Source organism: Sus scrofa, chromosome 3 (genome assembly GCF_000003025.6).
Source record: "Sus scrofa isolate TJ Tabasco breed Duroc chromosome 3, Sscrofa11.1, whole genome shotgun sequence".
Classification (NCBI taxonomy): domain Eukaryota; kingdom Metazoa; phylum Chordata; class Mammalia; order Artiodactyla; family Suidae; genus Sus; species Sus scrofa.
In genome coordinates, this window is record NC_010445.4 from 85,695,959 (window position 1) to 85,712,235 (window position 16,277).

General features: G+C 35.5%; 1 protein-coding gene across 1 annotated transcript in view; it reads left to right on the forward strand.

Annotated features, from left to right (window-relative positions):
- Nucleotides 1-12,850, forward strand: part of PPP4R3B (protein phosphatase 4 regulatory subunit 3B) — a gene marked incomplete at its 5' end in the record, with an annotated part of 58,745 nt that extends 45,895 nt beyond the window's left edge. Inside the window, 5 exon segments of the mRNA NM_001244675.1 lie at nt 497-666; nt 3,806-3,945; nt 4,326-4,510; nt 6,459-6,661; nt 12,581-12,850. Of these exon segments, the coding sequence (NP_001231604.1) occupies nt 497-666; nt 3,806-3,945; nt 4,326-4,510; nt 6,459-6,661; nt 12,581-12,676 (794 nt within the window). The 3' untranslated portion in view covers nt 12,677-12,850.

Below are 16,277 nucleotides of genomic sequence, written 5' to 3' on the forward strand. Positions count from 1 at the left end.
GGATCAGAACACACAAATCTCAGCCCCTGAATAGTACTTGAAGTTGTTGGATACAATGTGAAGTAACATTTTTAATATTTTTCTTAAACATAGCTGAGCAACATTTTTTAAGTTAATTTTTATTTTATATTCTAATATAGTTGTCCCCCCCCCTTAATGACAAACCCCATTCTGATTTTGAGCTGCATTCACTGCATTGTCTGTGCATCCACCAGCACTACTCTAAGGAGTACCAGCATTTGCATTGTATGGTTTTGGGGTATTTTTTAATCTCTTCCTTGGAACTGTCAGCCTACCAATTATTGGGAGTTTTGTTAGCTCTCTACATAAGTGTACAAGTTTTGAGTGGTCTTTCTGTAATTCCGTTTATCTCAAAGCCTAGTACAGTTTGGCTTTTACTTTAGAAGAACATAAACATTGCTTTTTGTAAAAATACCTGTGTAATAATTAATATTGGTGGGATTATCAACTAATTCCTTATGGTATTTTTAATTAGGTGCTCTTCGTTTTATGAGGCGGATAATTGGCCTTAAAGATGAATTTTATAATCGTTACATCACCAAGGGAAATCTTTTTGAGCCAGTTATAAATGCTCTTCTGGATAATGGAACTCGGTACAATCTCTTGAATTCAGCTGTTATTGAGTTATTTGAATTTATAAGAGTGGTAAGTTTATATTAAAAGATTCTTAGTAAATTAAAATAATTATATGTTTAGTGATATTAATATTTTATTTTTATTTTTTGACTTTTTAGGGCCGCACTCACGGCATATGGAAGTTGCCAGGTTAGGTGTCAAATCAGAGCTATTACTGCTAGCCTACACCACAGCTACAGCAACACCAAATCCAAGCCACGTCTGCAGCACACACCACAGCTCACAGCAATGCCGGATTCTTAACCCGCTGAGTGAGGCCAGGGATTGAACCCATGTCCTGTGGATACTAATTGGATTTGTTACTGCTGAGCCATGAAGGAAATATGTTAATTGTGAAATTCAGCATAATATTTTAAACCATATTTATTTTACTCTATATTCTTTTCAGTTTCATTTGTTTTGGCCAAAAGTTTTAGGGTATTTAGCATATGTGACCATGGCAGTCAAGCATGCCATTCATGTGATCACTGTGTCCTGTCATAAGGGTAATCCGTTAGGAACCATGAGGTTGCTGGCCTACACCACAGCCACAGCTCCAATTGGATTCCTAGCCTGGGAACCTCCATATGCCATGTGTGTGGCCCTTAAAAAAGACAAAAAAAAAAAAATGAATAGAGGAGTTCACCTTGTGGCTCAGCAGAAATGAACCCAACTAGTATCTATGAGGATAGATAGATTGACTAGTATCTATGAGGATAGATAGATCGATAGATAGATAGATAGATACTTCGACTCCTGGCCTGGGAACCTCCATATGCAACATGTGTGGCCCTGAAAAGACAAAAAAAAAAAAAAAAAAAAAACAATTGAGTAGAAAGGTTGAAAAATAATTCCCTTGGTAGACATTGATACAAGATGCATAAGAGGGTAGGATGTTATCATGGAATTTGAAGTTAAAGAGACCAGGAAGTTAGGTAGACTATTCCGGCTGCCTTATTTCATTCATGAAGGGTTTGAGACACCCAGAGTGGTTTTGGCTGACCTATTCAAGGGCATTCATTTGGTTGGGAGCACAGTCAGGCCTGAATGCTAAGGTACAGCTCAGTCTCAGACAACAGAAGATTTATCATAAAAAGATCTGGAGAGAGCTCTATATGAATAACAGGGATAAGACAAATAACTGAAGAACCAGTACAGTAAATTTACCCTCTCCCACATGCTGAAATGATTCCACTGGGGGACATGGCCACATGGTTTAAAAAGAACTTGAAAAAAAAGGTCAAAACTAGAAATTCATTGTCTAGTTTTCTTTCTTAGAAATCAGATTTGTACTGATGAATGACGCTATTCTCTTGCAAAGGTTATTTGGCTGACTGGATTGTTTTTTGTTTTTTTGGTTTTTTTTAAAGTAGTCATTTGCTAAGAGTATGGTTTGCAAAAAGGATGACGAGGATAGAAGTACTAGCCTTAGCCTTAGAAAAAAAAAGCAACATAGTTAACAAGTTCACCAAGTGTTTGAACCCAGGTTCACAGTGTATTATTCTATAAGTTAAAGATGAACTTATATATTTTTTTTCCCTTTAAAAATCTTGGTGAGATGCTGATAAAATGAATTTTAGGGTTCACAGCCCCATCCCTAATTTTTGATTGAATTTGTTTTTCTGAAAATAACTTTGAGTGATTGATAAATGTACATTGAATCCAAAAACTCAGTTTATCTGTTTGTGTTTCAGTTTACAACACACAACCATTTTACCTAGGTTTCTAATTTTTCTCCTTTGCGTATTTTTTGATTGAGGTGTGCTGAGGAACTAGTTTAAAGACGTGTAAGTCGTCACTGCAGCCAGATATGGTCTTTCTCTTAAAGAAGTGATGTGTATATTTCTTACTAATATTAAATCCTAAAAATCAGAGCTTAATTATTTTTAATAATGAGCTAGCTTTGTACCCATGCATCTGCAGTGATCACTTAAAATGGTTCATTTAGAATAATTTAGAAGTTATTACTTTTGGTTTAGTTCACAAAAATGATACCACTAGAGAACTGTAAAAACATACGAGAGAAGTTCAAATTATTTTATCTCATACATATGTGTCTACAGTGTGCTGCAGTTGGAGGAATCTGTTTTTTAGGTAAGGCATATCCCGTTTTGATAGTGGAACGAAGTCATTTAGTAATACCTTTCAGTGTTCACTGAGAATATGATTTCAACATGTCCTTCCTAAGTAGCCATGCAGTCTTCATCAAGCCATCCATTCTTTCTTATAGCCTCAATTTTCTCATTCTGTAAAATGGGGAGAATAAAACCTATCTCATAGAGTTGTTATGAGGATCAAGTAAAAATGTTTTAAAGTGGGTTTTTGTTTTTTGGGTTTTTTTTTTTTTTTGTCTTTTAGGGCTGCACCCGTAGCATATGGAGGTTCCCAGGCTAGGAGTCCAGTTGGAACTGTAGCCTCAGGCATACTCCAGAGCCACAGCAATCCAGGATCCAAGCTGCATCTGCGACTTACACCATATCTCATGACAGTGCTAGATCCTTAACCCACTGAGCAAGTCCAGAGATCAAACCCACGTCCTCATGGATGCAAGTCAGGTTCACTAACTGCTGAGCCACTATGGGAACTCCTAAAGTGCTTTTTTTCAATTAATTATTTTTTTGGCCTTTTTAGGGCTACATCCATGGCATATGGAGGTTCCCCAGCTACAGGTCGAATTGGAGCTGTAGCCGCTGGCCTCCACTGTAGTCACAGCAATGCCAGATCCGAGCTGCATCTGCGACCTTACACCACAGCTCACAGCAACACTAGATCCTTGACCCACTTAGGGAGGCCGGGGATCAAACCTGTGTCCTCATGGATACTAGTCAGATTTGTTTCTGCTAAACCACGACGGGAATTCCTTAGAGTGCTATTTAAATTGTAAAGTGCTATTATGTAAATGCAAAAAATAGGTGACATAAACTAAATCCATTTACTTTTCAAATATTCTTTATAGTCCCAAAAGGGCTTCAGTCAATTGCTTCTCCTTTTTTCCAAGTTTACTGTGTGGTCCTGGCTCATTGTATACAGAAACTAGGGTATTTATTTTTGGAAGGTGATTCTGAAAAACCTTTTTTGCAAAAGGTTTGAAACTATAAAAGTTTTTTTTAAGTTTTTCTTCTAAGAAGCATTGTATTACATGTGAAATATAAATTTTGTGCTTATACAGGAAGATATCAAGTCTCTTACTGCACATATAGTTGAAAACTTTTATAAAGCACTTGAATCGATTGAATATGTTCAGACATTCAAAGGATTGAAGACTAAATATGAGCAAGAAAAAGACAGACAAAATCAGAAACTGAACAGGTAATGTTTATTTATAGCCTGTAAAATTGTGTCCAAAATCATGTGTAATTTGATCTTACCTATGAAATTTACCCAGGACATTTCTTTGCATCATTAGTTAGAACAGGGTTGTGTAGGAGGGTAGGATATTCTCCCTGCCCTGAATTTTTATGTGAAAAATTACTGCTCCATATCATTACTCAAGATAAATTTTTGAATTAATGTACAAACATCCTTGGACTATTCTCTGGTTACATCTTATATCACAAGTGAGCTGATTATGATATGTTATACTCAGTTAAAATTACTTCAGCCCCTCTTGGTTATACATATTTTTTCTCAAATTTAATCTGGTCAGGAATTTTAAATCATACTCAATATTTGTAATATATTTCTTACAGTGTACCATCTATATTGCGTAGTAACAGATTTCGCAGAGATGCAAAGACCTTGGAAGAGGATGAAGAAATGTGGTTTAATGAAGATGAAGAGGAGGAAGGAAAACCAGTTGTGGCATCAGTGGAAAAATCTAAACCTGAAGATGATTTTCCAGATAGTTACGAAAAATTCATGGAGACGAAAAAAGGTATTAAAATTTTGAATTTTTGATTAGTACATTCTCTTATTTAGTGCAGAAATTATGCATTTGCTTATGAAGTTGTGATTATAGTTTATAAAGCATGAAAGACATGAATTTTTTGCTAAATTAAACCTTTTAAATTATATAGTTTTTTCAAAACATTTTATGTTCAAAATGTTTTTCTTAAGACTTGACATTTTGTGATTTTCTTCATTCGCTATTCCAAATTGCATTGTCTTTTTATACTTTGCCTTCTGTGAACAGTCTTTGCTTTATTTCTGTACCAAAATCTTCAATACTAATAGAGATCATATTGATTCATAGAAACTCCAGAGCACTCTGTAATTTATAGCTAAGGAAAACTAAGCTTCAAAGAAGTACTTTGCTGTTTGAAATTTTTAAATTGTTTCATAAAGATAAAATAATCCTGAGAAAAGTAAAAGTAAAATTTCCTGCATGTCAAATATATGTAACTTGTTTGTAAAACTGGGGTCTTACAGTGTTTTTCACAAACTTTTTTTTTTTTCTTCAAGAGAATTAATTACTTTAATTCTGTGGCAAGAGAAATTAGTGTTACTGGAGTACTATCCTGCATATATTTTGATATATAGAGGCATTTCCCAGACTTTATATAAGTTTGTGATTTTTAGTGTGAGATTTTTCTAAAGGCATTTCTCATTACTTATTGTTTCTTTAATTTTGTAGTACATTTTCTATGAAACTGTTCTTCCCAACGTCATTCATTTTCCATTCATTACTGTCTTAAGTCCTTTTTACTTGAGCATGGGGGGAGCAGTTGTCCTAAGGAATAGTTACCTTTTAGTCGCCAGATTCTTCTGCCTTTACTCATTACAGGCACTGCCCTAGTCTGACTACTGTTAATAAAGGCAGTGAGGCCATACTTGAAGTATCGCATGCAGTTAAGAATCATAGACAAAAATAGTAGCAGCCATATTATAATAGATTGAATGCAGAAGCAGATATGAAAATCTATGAGAATCATATTCTTTTAAGCCAGACATTAAAGAGATTTGCAAAAGATATAAAAACAGTGCCACTTTTATTCCGTTTTTTACATTTTGGAAAATTTTTTATCATTAAAAATGTTACTTATGTTAATATTTAATCATTTTAAAATTAACAAATTCTTTAAAAAAAAAAAGATTTGGAGTTCCCATCGTGGCGCAGTGGTTAACGAATCCGACTAGGAACCATGAGGTTGCAGGTTCGGTCCCTGGCCTTGCTCAGTGGGTTAACTATCCGGCGTTGCCGTGAGCTGTGGTGTAGGTTGCAGACGCGGCTCGGATCCCGCGTTGCTGTGGCTCTGGCGTAGGCCGGCGGCTACAGCTCCGATTCGACCTCTAGCCTGGGAACCTCCATATGCCGCGGGAGCGGCCCAAGAAATAGCAACAACAAACAACAACAACAACAAAGACAAAAGACAAAAAAAAAAAAAAAGATTTAAGTAGCAGCCAGATGTTAAAGGAGAGTAGACACCTATGTCATAAAGGAAACAGATAAAAGGACCTGGAATATTCAGAAAATAAATAACTGATAAACATGATCATAGTTATTCATTTAGGTATTTGAAATATTGATTTGTTGAAGAGATTATTAGGTTTTCACGGTGAGTATGGAAGTCAGTGAGTAGAGCCTGCTGGAGGGACAATAAAAGGAAGAGTCAGACAGCTGGTAAGTCTTTGGAAGGGTCTTCCAGTATAGAGTTCTAGCATGGGATGACTGATCTGTTATATGATTCTTACAGTTTTTTCTAATCCTGGTATTTCTAAAACTCCAGCTAATAAAGACCCATGCACAACATACTCTACCCTTCTAGCTCTTAGAAAAAAGCAGAGGCAGTATTTTATAAGTTTTTTAAGAAACTGTTCTTTTCAGATGCTTTGACTTAGCAATATTTATAGATAAAGATTCAAATTTTTTACATTTGCCTTAGCAAAAGAAAGTGAAGACAAGGAAAACCTTCCCAAAAGGACATCTTCTGGTGGCTTCAAATTTACTTTCTCCCACTCCACCAGTGCTGCTAATGGAACAAACAGTACAAACAGTAAATCTGTAGTGGCTCAGTCACCACCAGCAAGTTCTAATGGATCCTCTTCCAAAACAACAAACTTAGCTACGACAGTAACAGCCACCAAGGTATGTGAAACTGCTCTACTACACACAAACAAACTTTGCTTTTTCTGTCTGTAAAAATATTAATGTTTTCCAAAGAAAATTTGGATAATAAAAATAACTTTCAAAGAAGAAAAGAGTTGTACACCTTGTCAGCAGAGAACATGATTGCTAACATTTGATTGATTTTTCTTAAGATATGTAGGTTTATCTGACATAAAATTGTTCTCTATAAGCACATTTTGTATCCTGCTTTTATTTGCTTTTATTTGTCATATTTTTCTATGTTGTTAAAACATTGTTGATTGTAAAATTTCATTTTATTTAGCTGTATCATAGTATTTGTAAGCATCCTCTCCCCACACCAGTATTTTGGAGCACATAAGTTGATTCTGACAGCTCAGTGACTGCTAATGTTGTTGCATTTAAAATTATATTCTTGGATAGATGAGTAGAAGAATGTTTTCACACATATTGTGAAATTCCTCTCTAGAAAAACTTTACCAGTTAATATTACCATAAGCATTGTATGAATATCCTTGGCTCAGTGCAGCTTTGGCAGTGTTATAATTATTTTTATCTTTACCAGTTAGGAAGAGGAGACAATATATATCTCATTCCTATTGTGTCATATGTTAGTAGTAAGGTTGAATATTAACCTTTTGAAATTGCTTTTCTGTAAATTGTTCATATCCTTTATAAAAATTGGTGTATGTGTTTTTTTAATATGAGTGAGTCTTGGGTTAGGAATATTAACCTTTTTGTCATTCAAATAGCAAGTATATTTCCCATTGGTTACTTTTTTATGTAAACAAGTTTAAATGTTATGTAAAACTTTTTCTTTCATTTACATTATTATTTTATGTAATATATCCTTTTCCTCAAAAAAGGAGTATCTTAAAATAAAAAGGCATAAATGTAGAACAACTTAGTATAAAGGTGGAAGGACAAGAAAAGGGAAATGCTGTAATAAGAAACCTAACTGAAGTGATGCTTCTTGTTTTGAACATAACATACAAGTCTAGTTTATTTTTTAGTAAATATAAAATACAAGATGGGCTCTTGACTAAAGATCACAGAAGTAGCATTTTCAGAGGGATTCTACTGTATGTGAAATAGTTTGTTATTGAGCTAGAAATTTTTAAATTTTCACTTTTTGATAGAATAATATTTTGATACTATATTAAGGATATTCGTGGAGTTGATATTGTTTGGGTTCAAATCTTGGCTCTGCCTCTTTCTAGCTGTGTGACCTTGAGTAAATTAATCTCTCTGAGCCTTAGTTTTCTTATTTTTTGTATTTTTAGGAACGCACCCACTGCATTTGGAGGTTCCCAGGCTAGGGGTCAAATCGGAGCTATAGCCACTGGCTTACGCCACAGCCACATCAGATCCTTAACCCAATGAGTGAGGACAGGAATCAAACCTATGTCCTCATTTATGCTAGTCAGATTCATTTCCGCTAAGCCATGACAAGAACCCAGTTTTGTCATTTTAAAACAGGGATAAAATAGCACCTACCTTATAAGTTTCTTGTGAACATTAAATTACTTAATGAAGGTAAAAAGCTAGGGACACTGGCACATTCCCAATATATATTAGCTTTTCTTTTTTAAAAAAGTAATATGTAACTTTTAAAAGGCAGATATTATTAAAAGTGTCAGAAAAAAATCAGTCCTCTTTTCCATAGAGAAAGCTTGGAACTCTTCTAGCTGTTGATTTCTAAATAATATGCTCATATTGCCATATTGTTTACCATTCCTTACCATGTCCTCACCCTTGTTACTCTGTATCACAATTTTTGGTTAAAACAATATTTGATAATTTTATAGCTATAATCACAATATAAATATTCTTCATTAATTTTTTTCCTGCTTCTTTTTTCTCTACTGTATTTTTCTTGGTAATTTTTCTCTTTTTCTAGAGTAAATAATTGCCAGCATTTTTTCCTTTGTTGCAACAATTATTTGCTTCTTGCTAATTCTTTGAGTACCTCTCAGGTTAGTTTCCACATAGTCTGCTCCCTGGATACCTCTTTCTTGAGTCTCCTATCTTGTCCCAGCCTAGATTGGTTGCTCTCTAGACTTGCTGCACAGCTATTAAGGCCGCCCCTGCCATCACCCTACTTCCTTTCGCCACTCTTCTTATAAGGGACTGATATCCAGAATATATAAAGAACTCTTACACCACAGCATGACAACTTGGTTTCTAAATGGGTGTTTGAGGAATTTCCATTGTGGCTCAACAGGTTAAGAACCTGACTAGTATCCGTGAAGATGTGGGTTCGATCTCAGGCTCAGTTGATTAAAGGATCCCACATTGCCGCGATCTGTGGTGTATGTCGCAGATGTGGCTTGGATCCTGTATTGCTGTGGCCAGCATCTGCAGCTCTGGTTCAACCCTAGCCTGGGAACTTCCATATGCTGCATGTGCAGCCCTAAAAAGGGGGAGAAAAAAAAAAATACACACATACAAATACATAAATACATAAATAAAATGGGTGTTTGAATAGATTTTTCTCCAAAGAAGATATACAAATGGGCTGTGTAAGCACTGGACACAATGGTCTGCATCATTTTAGAAAAACGCAAGTCAGGAGTTCCCATCGTGGCGCAATGGTTAACGAATCCGACTAGGAACCATGAGGTTGCGGGTTCAGTCCCTGCCCTTGCTCAGTGGGTTAAGGATCCGGCACTGCCGTGAGCTGTGGTGTAGGTTGCAGATGCGGCTCAGATCCCGCGTTGCTGTGGCTCTGTCGTAGGCTGGCAGCTACAGCTCCAATTCAACCCCTAGCCTGGGAACCTCCATATGCCGCAGGAGCAGCCCAAGACATGGCAAAAAGCTAAAAAAAAAATAAAAAATAAAAACAATAAAATGCATGGTCAAAAATATATGTTGGTGAGAAATTGCAACCCTCATACATTACTGATGGGAATGTAAAATGGTGCGGCAGCATTGGAATACTATCTGGCATTTCCTCAGAAGAGTTAAATTCTACTCCTACGTATATACCCAAGAGAACTGAAAATATGTCTCCACTAAAACTTATACATGAATATTAATAGCATTATTCATAATAGTCAAAAAGTGGGAACAACATAGATGTCCATCACCTGATGAGCAGATAAACAAAATATATCCATTAACATTGAATATTATTTGGTCAAAACAAGGAAAAGAAATGAAGTACTGATACATGCTACAGCATAGATGAACCCTGAAAACATTGTGGTAACTGAAATAAGCCAAACACAAAAGGCCACATATTGTGTAAGAATTGTCCAGAATTCTTACACAATAAATAGTAAATGTACAGAAGCAAAATAGATTTGTGGTTGCCAAGAGCTGGGAGGAGAGAAGAATGGGAAATGACTTCATGGGTATGATTTTTTCAGAGGCAGGGGTTATTGATGAAAATATTCTGGAATTGGTGGAGATGATCACACAACTTTGGGAATATACCAAAACCACTGAATAGTAACAAGGATGAACTTTGTGGTTTGTGAATTATGTCTCAATTTTTAAAATAAGGCAGTTAAAAAATGAGCAACGCCTATTGGTATTGACTTCGTGTAAAGGACTAAAGCACATGTCCTTCTTTTTTAATGAAGTATTAGCAGTTTGGGTTTTGCTTTTTTTTTTTTTTTTTTTTACCCCTGGTGGAGCACCTAGCTTTTACAGGCCTGGTCTACTACGCCTGCTGAATATAAGCTTACCTGTTGGTGTTCTGAGAGCTTGGGTAGGAAAGAGACCTTAGAGTGGAGGTGGAAGTGTCTCTGCTCATTATGCAGAATTTATTCTTCCCTTTTCAACCCTGCCCTTTACTGTGCCTGAAATCTTGAAGTAGAGAGCCTTTCTGGTTCTTTTTCTTTATGGCTAGCAGTGGTGGAGGAGCAGGAATCTCCTGGAGGGGTGGACATGGGGTAGGAGGATGAATTGTAGAATTGAGGACTCAGTTGTCTTGTTTCATTGACTTGCCTGTTAATTTCCCTGCTTTCCCCAGAATGTTTGTGCCCTTACTTCCTAGTCCTTTATGGGGATAAGAAATAGCAGTTTGATTTTCAATCCCATTTCCCTTCACTAATACTTCATTCCTGACTTTATTGTCTGATAGAAATGAGTGGTTTTGCCTCTGATTTTTTTTCCAAAAATGCCTTTAAGTTTTAATCTGTTTTCTCCTTTCCTGAAAGTTTTGTTTTATTGACATATTATCAGAAACAAAAAAGAGAATATAATCCCTGGGAAAGCAATCTGAATGTCCAAAAAGGAATTTAACTCTGTGGTGGTATATCTGTGCCATGAATACTCGAGTTTAAAACAGTGAAATAAAACTCTGTATACTTACATTGAAAGCTGATTTTGTTTAAAAATAATGCATTTAGGAGTTTCCATCATGGCTTAGAGGTAATAAACCCAACTAGTATCCATGAGGACGAGGGTTTGATCCCTGGCCTTTCTCAGTGGGTTAAGGATATGGCGTTGCTGTGAGCTCTGGTGTAGGTTGCAGAAGAGGCTGGGATCCTGCGTTGCTGTGACTTTGATATAGGCATGCATCTTCAGCTTTGATTCAACCCTAGCATGGGAACTTTCATATGCCGCAGGTACGGTCTTAAAAAGCAAAAAAAAAGAAAAAAATATTTTAACTGTTAATCATTTAGAACTGAAATGTTAGTACATTATGATAGATAATCCTGAGAAAAATTTAAAGTTTTCTCAATAATTTGCTGTTATCTGTGTGAATATCAGACCACGTGCCTTTTTATACTATGTCTTCCTCTCATCCAAAGTGTTTGGCTTAAAAAACAAACAACAATTAATAATTATACTAGTAATAGCAGCTAATAGAAGTTACTGAGTAGTAACTACATACCAAGCACTGTGCCACATACTTTGCATGTTTTCATTTTAGCCATACTGCCTCTTGCTTGTCAGACTTAAAGATTTGTGTGTTATTAAGCTGAGAAAGAAGCAGAAAGATTCTCACCTAAGTAAAAGAGTTGTTTTTGGTTCACAGACTTTCTGATAACTCTTTCTAGCTGCTCAGAGCCTTTTTTTATGTAATACAATCTTTCATTTATATTCTGGAAACTGTATGCCAGATGCCAGGTTTCTTTAGGTCTGAAGAAATAGGATTTATTTCAATTATATTTTCTTATCTTCCAGAGGTCTTAAGGGTTTGAACTAGATGCAGTGTTTATAGTAGCTCTCTTAACCTGTAGGTTATGTGTATAAATTTCATGGGATTGGTTCAGTCCCATGAAATGCAAACCTGAGCTTGTGTAATTTTCTGCATAAAGTGTCCAGAGCTTTAATCAAATTTTGAAAGGGGTCCATTACTCATAAAAGGCCAAACACCTGAAATACCTCATCCTTTTCTTTTGGTTATAAAGAGCTAGCCCTAAATATTTTAGTCATTAGGTTTTAGTAACTATTTCATGTGTTTATTAACAGCTGTTTTAAACTATTCAAAAGCAGAACAAAAATAATGATGTGTATTTAGTGATGAAATACATACATGATGAACAGAGACTCAAAGGAGACCTCTTGTCATTCATTGGCTGGCTATCCTCTCTAGTTTAAGGTTAAAGAAATGACCAAGTGCATCTCCAAAGTCTTCCAGCTCCAAATGCCATGATTCTTTGTAAATCCTTCTGTTTGCAGATAGAAATGAAATTTTGGACTGTGAAATTTTGCTGAATTGTGAGGTTTCATTAAGAATCCAAAAGCCAAATAAAAAATTTGAGGGGTAACTAAGAATGCCATCACTTGTACTAAATATTCATAATTCCAAGAAGTTTATCAAATTCAAATACATGTTTCAGATGTATGTGGTTTAGAAAAATGATTTCTATTATCTTTAAAAGTGACTGCATTTATACAAATAAGCTTTTTTTCTTTTAAGTTACATGTGTTTTTAAAAAATCTTGTTTTATTCTTCAATAGGGAAGTTTGGTTGGTTTAGTGGATTATCCAGATGATGAAGAGGAAGATGAAGAAGAAGAAACATCTCCCAGGAAAAGACCTCGTCTTGGCTCATAAAATATTTGCTAGGGACCCTCAACATGTGGTCTTACCAAATGCTGCAACTGTTCGATGAGCTAAAAATCTGAATCAGAAAGCTCTCTCACTTGAACTTATAAATATACAAGGTGTAGCAAAAGACACTCAGTATATCAGCTAGGAGAGTTTAGTTCTGTAAAAAAAAAAAAAAAAAGACAAAAAAAACAACCCACAAACAGTTTTCCCAGGAACTTGATCGCTTGCTAGTAATTAAGGGGTTTGTCTTTCAGGCTGTCAAAAAAAAAAGTTAGTAACCAGAACCTGGGAAGTAGCTTCTCAGCAGGGAATCTCTCAGGTTTTGGGACGGTTTGGGGGAGGGACAAAGTTGATAAAATAATATTAATGCACGGTTGCTCCAGTGGGGTTTCTGATCTAGAAACAATTATAAAACTTCAGTTGCAAACCCAAAAACATTACTTGTATAATGGTGCTGGCCATGTTGTTCTTTTAATCAGTTGCCTCTTTTTAAGAAATTTTTATGGAAAACAAATTCAAATATCATAAAAAATGAAGTTAAGCTGTTGGGACCATTTCTTTGAAGATTTAACAGGAAATTCAGCCTTATTGGTAGTTGGAGGAAAATACACCCACTAATACAGACAGCACATGTTGAGTTTCTATACCAGGAAATTTCATGTGTATTTGATGAAAACAAGGTGGATTCAGAATGGACAGTTTTGTTAGTACAACCTTAAAATCAGCACTTTTAGAGGTAACAGATGCCAAGAATCAGTATAGTGGTATTCCAAAATGATTTTCTCTAGAAATGGGAGTGGATTGAAGAGAATGTTTTCAACAGCCTACCAGTACAATCTTTTGTGAAAGATAACTTTGAAGTCACTTTCTGCTTTGTTAGTAAAGTTGTCTCCCTCTCCAGAGCTCCAGTCAAGTTTTAAAGTATAATTTATAAAGACTAACATACAAAGAATAGTGCTGAATTAAGTGGCATTTAATTACCTACATGCCATTTTGGTCCAAGAAATTACTTCAATGTCAGAGTCGTATGCAGCACATCAAGCTTTTCCATAGACAGGGGTGTAATATGAAAGCTGCTTTTTTTTTTTTTTTTTTTTTTAAAGAATAAAAGCACATTCCATGTACGTAAATGAATTTAAAATAATAAACTGAGGCAAACAGTTAAGTTTTATTTTTAGAACAGCAAGTTAACTGTAAATATTTTAATGTTAGTTTGCTCATCTATGATCTGAGATCATACTGAAGTGAGAAAAAAATCCCCCAAAGTACAATTTAATGCATTGGGAAAAAAAAAAATCTAAAAATAGTAATTCCAGCTACAATCTTCAGATCACCTTTGTAATGTGTTATGGGTCCATTTTTCCTGGAATAGCTTAAACTGAAGCAGTTTCCCCTGTTTTGGAGGTTTTGTAGTTAATTTTAATTTTGGCTATTGTTTGGAAAAGATGGGCTGTCTGTGTAGATATGAAGTATAGTTTTTCCATAAAACAGATGTTTATTTTGTATTAAAAATACCACTGTACTTGTTTTACACCATTTGTATACATGTGGTGATATTAATGCTCAACTGTAAAATTCAGGAATTAAAATGTGACCCTGTAATTCTGTGGTTGTTGGTTTTTTTGGTTTGTTGTAAATACAAGTTAACTCCATTTTGAGATACGTCCATTTTACATTATCTTTTAAAAGCTATTAATTTTATTACATAAGATATTTATTATACGCCACTGTGTCATACACCAATCTGAATGAAAGAATTCTAAACAAACAATGGTCAACTGCACATTTAATATCACCGACACTACTAGCACCAAAGCATCACAGCATGGGGCTATTATCACCTCTTTGATTAAAGACACATCTATAATGAAAAAGACAGTCCACCTCATAAAGGCAAGTGACTCAGGATAATTTAAACCAAGGTCAGCAAAGTTACCATATGAATATGTTTTCTTTGAAGCCAATTTTATCAAGCCCCTTCACTCTTAGTTCTTACTAAATTTCCTCTTGGAATCGAAGAAGTCCAGTCCTGAAGCATTTCCCTACTTACTCTTGACTCTTCCTGATTAAATAACTTTAAGTACCAGTAGGAAGTATTATCTTTCTTTATAGCTTTAGTTTCTTTAATTTTCATTTCTGAAGAAATGCCACAAGTCTTAAACATTTAAATCATCATCAAAGAAATCTTTTCTTATAGCAGAGATATGAATGTTTTGTTGAATTACAGGATAATGCATTTCATGGTACATATGCTCACCCACATATGAGAACATGACTTAAAATATCCCTTGAGAAAATAACTATTAAGATTACCCATGTTAGCTGCTGTCTTAAACGACTACCCTCAGGCATATCAAGCAAATGAAGATTTTTATATCTTTTTCTTCACTCAGTGAAGCAAGCCAGAGCCCATGTTTGTATGCCTGAGGTTGTCTTAAAATTTTATCTGTAAACATGTATCTGATATACTATTTTTAATAAAAAGCTATATGAAACAAATTTCTGTGTTTTAATCACTAATTTTTCATTTTGTCCATCTGAGTGATGAAAATGTGACATGATGAAGGTTGGAAACTAAAGTAATTTAGAAGTAAAATAAACCTCAGGAGTGGGTAACTAGGAAAGTGTTTAAAGGATGACACAACACAGGAAGTTTCTGAAAGGAAGTTTTCTCTCCTATTTCCAATTATCTTTTAGCAAATGAACTACAGAACACCATCCAAGATTGCTTCACATACAAAAGACCCGTGGCAAAATTCTCAACAGGCTTAGTCAATTGTTCCTTTTTCTGTTTTAACAGTAGCTTTTCTAAAAAGAAAATATATCCCCCACGTGTATTTTTGAAGTTCTATTTGCTCCTGCCTAAAATGTAGGATGCTAAAGTCTATTTTAATACTGCTCAAGATTACCACTCTTCATTAGATTGATTATCCTATGCCTGGTCACCCACAACTACTCTTAACTCACTGAAGAGTCTCCACACAGCACCCATGCATGTTTTTCAAATGAATATTTTGATCATGCAACTTCCCTGCTTTAAGACTTCTCTAGTGACCTCCCACAGTCATAAAATTTTTTAAACTCTCACATTCCCTACAGGTCTTGCAAGTCCCATCTATCTCCGGTTCCATGTATTAATAACCCTTTCCCCTCATTCTGTTGAGACCCCAGACATACTTAGAGCTGTAGCACCCTGTTTATAGTATTGCACTTTTTCATTTCAACACTTTGTTCTCCACCAGCAGGAACTCTTACCTACTTGACTACTGTGTCCTTAGAACACAGCAAAATGCTTAGCACAACAATGAGGGAATGAATGCACTATCAATTAGCTTTCTATACCTTCTTGCAGAGAACATCATTCAAAAATTTTTACTGGAGTTCCCATTGTGGCGCAGTGGAAACGAATACGACTAGGGACCATGAGGTTGCGGGTTTGATCCCTGGCCTCGCTCAGTGGGTTAACAATCGGGCGTTGCCATGAGCTGTGGTGTAGGTCACAGACGTGGCTCGGATCTGGCCTTGCTGTGGCTGTGGCATAGGCTGGCAGCAACAGCTCCAACTAGACCCCTAGCCTGGAACCTCCACATGCTGTGGGTGCAGC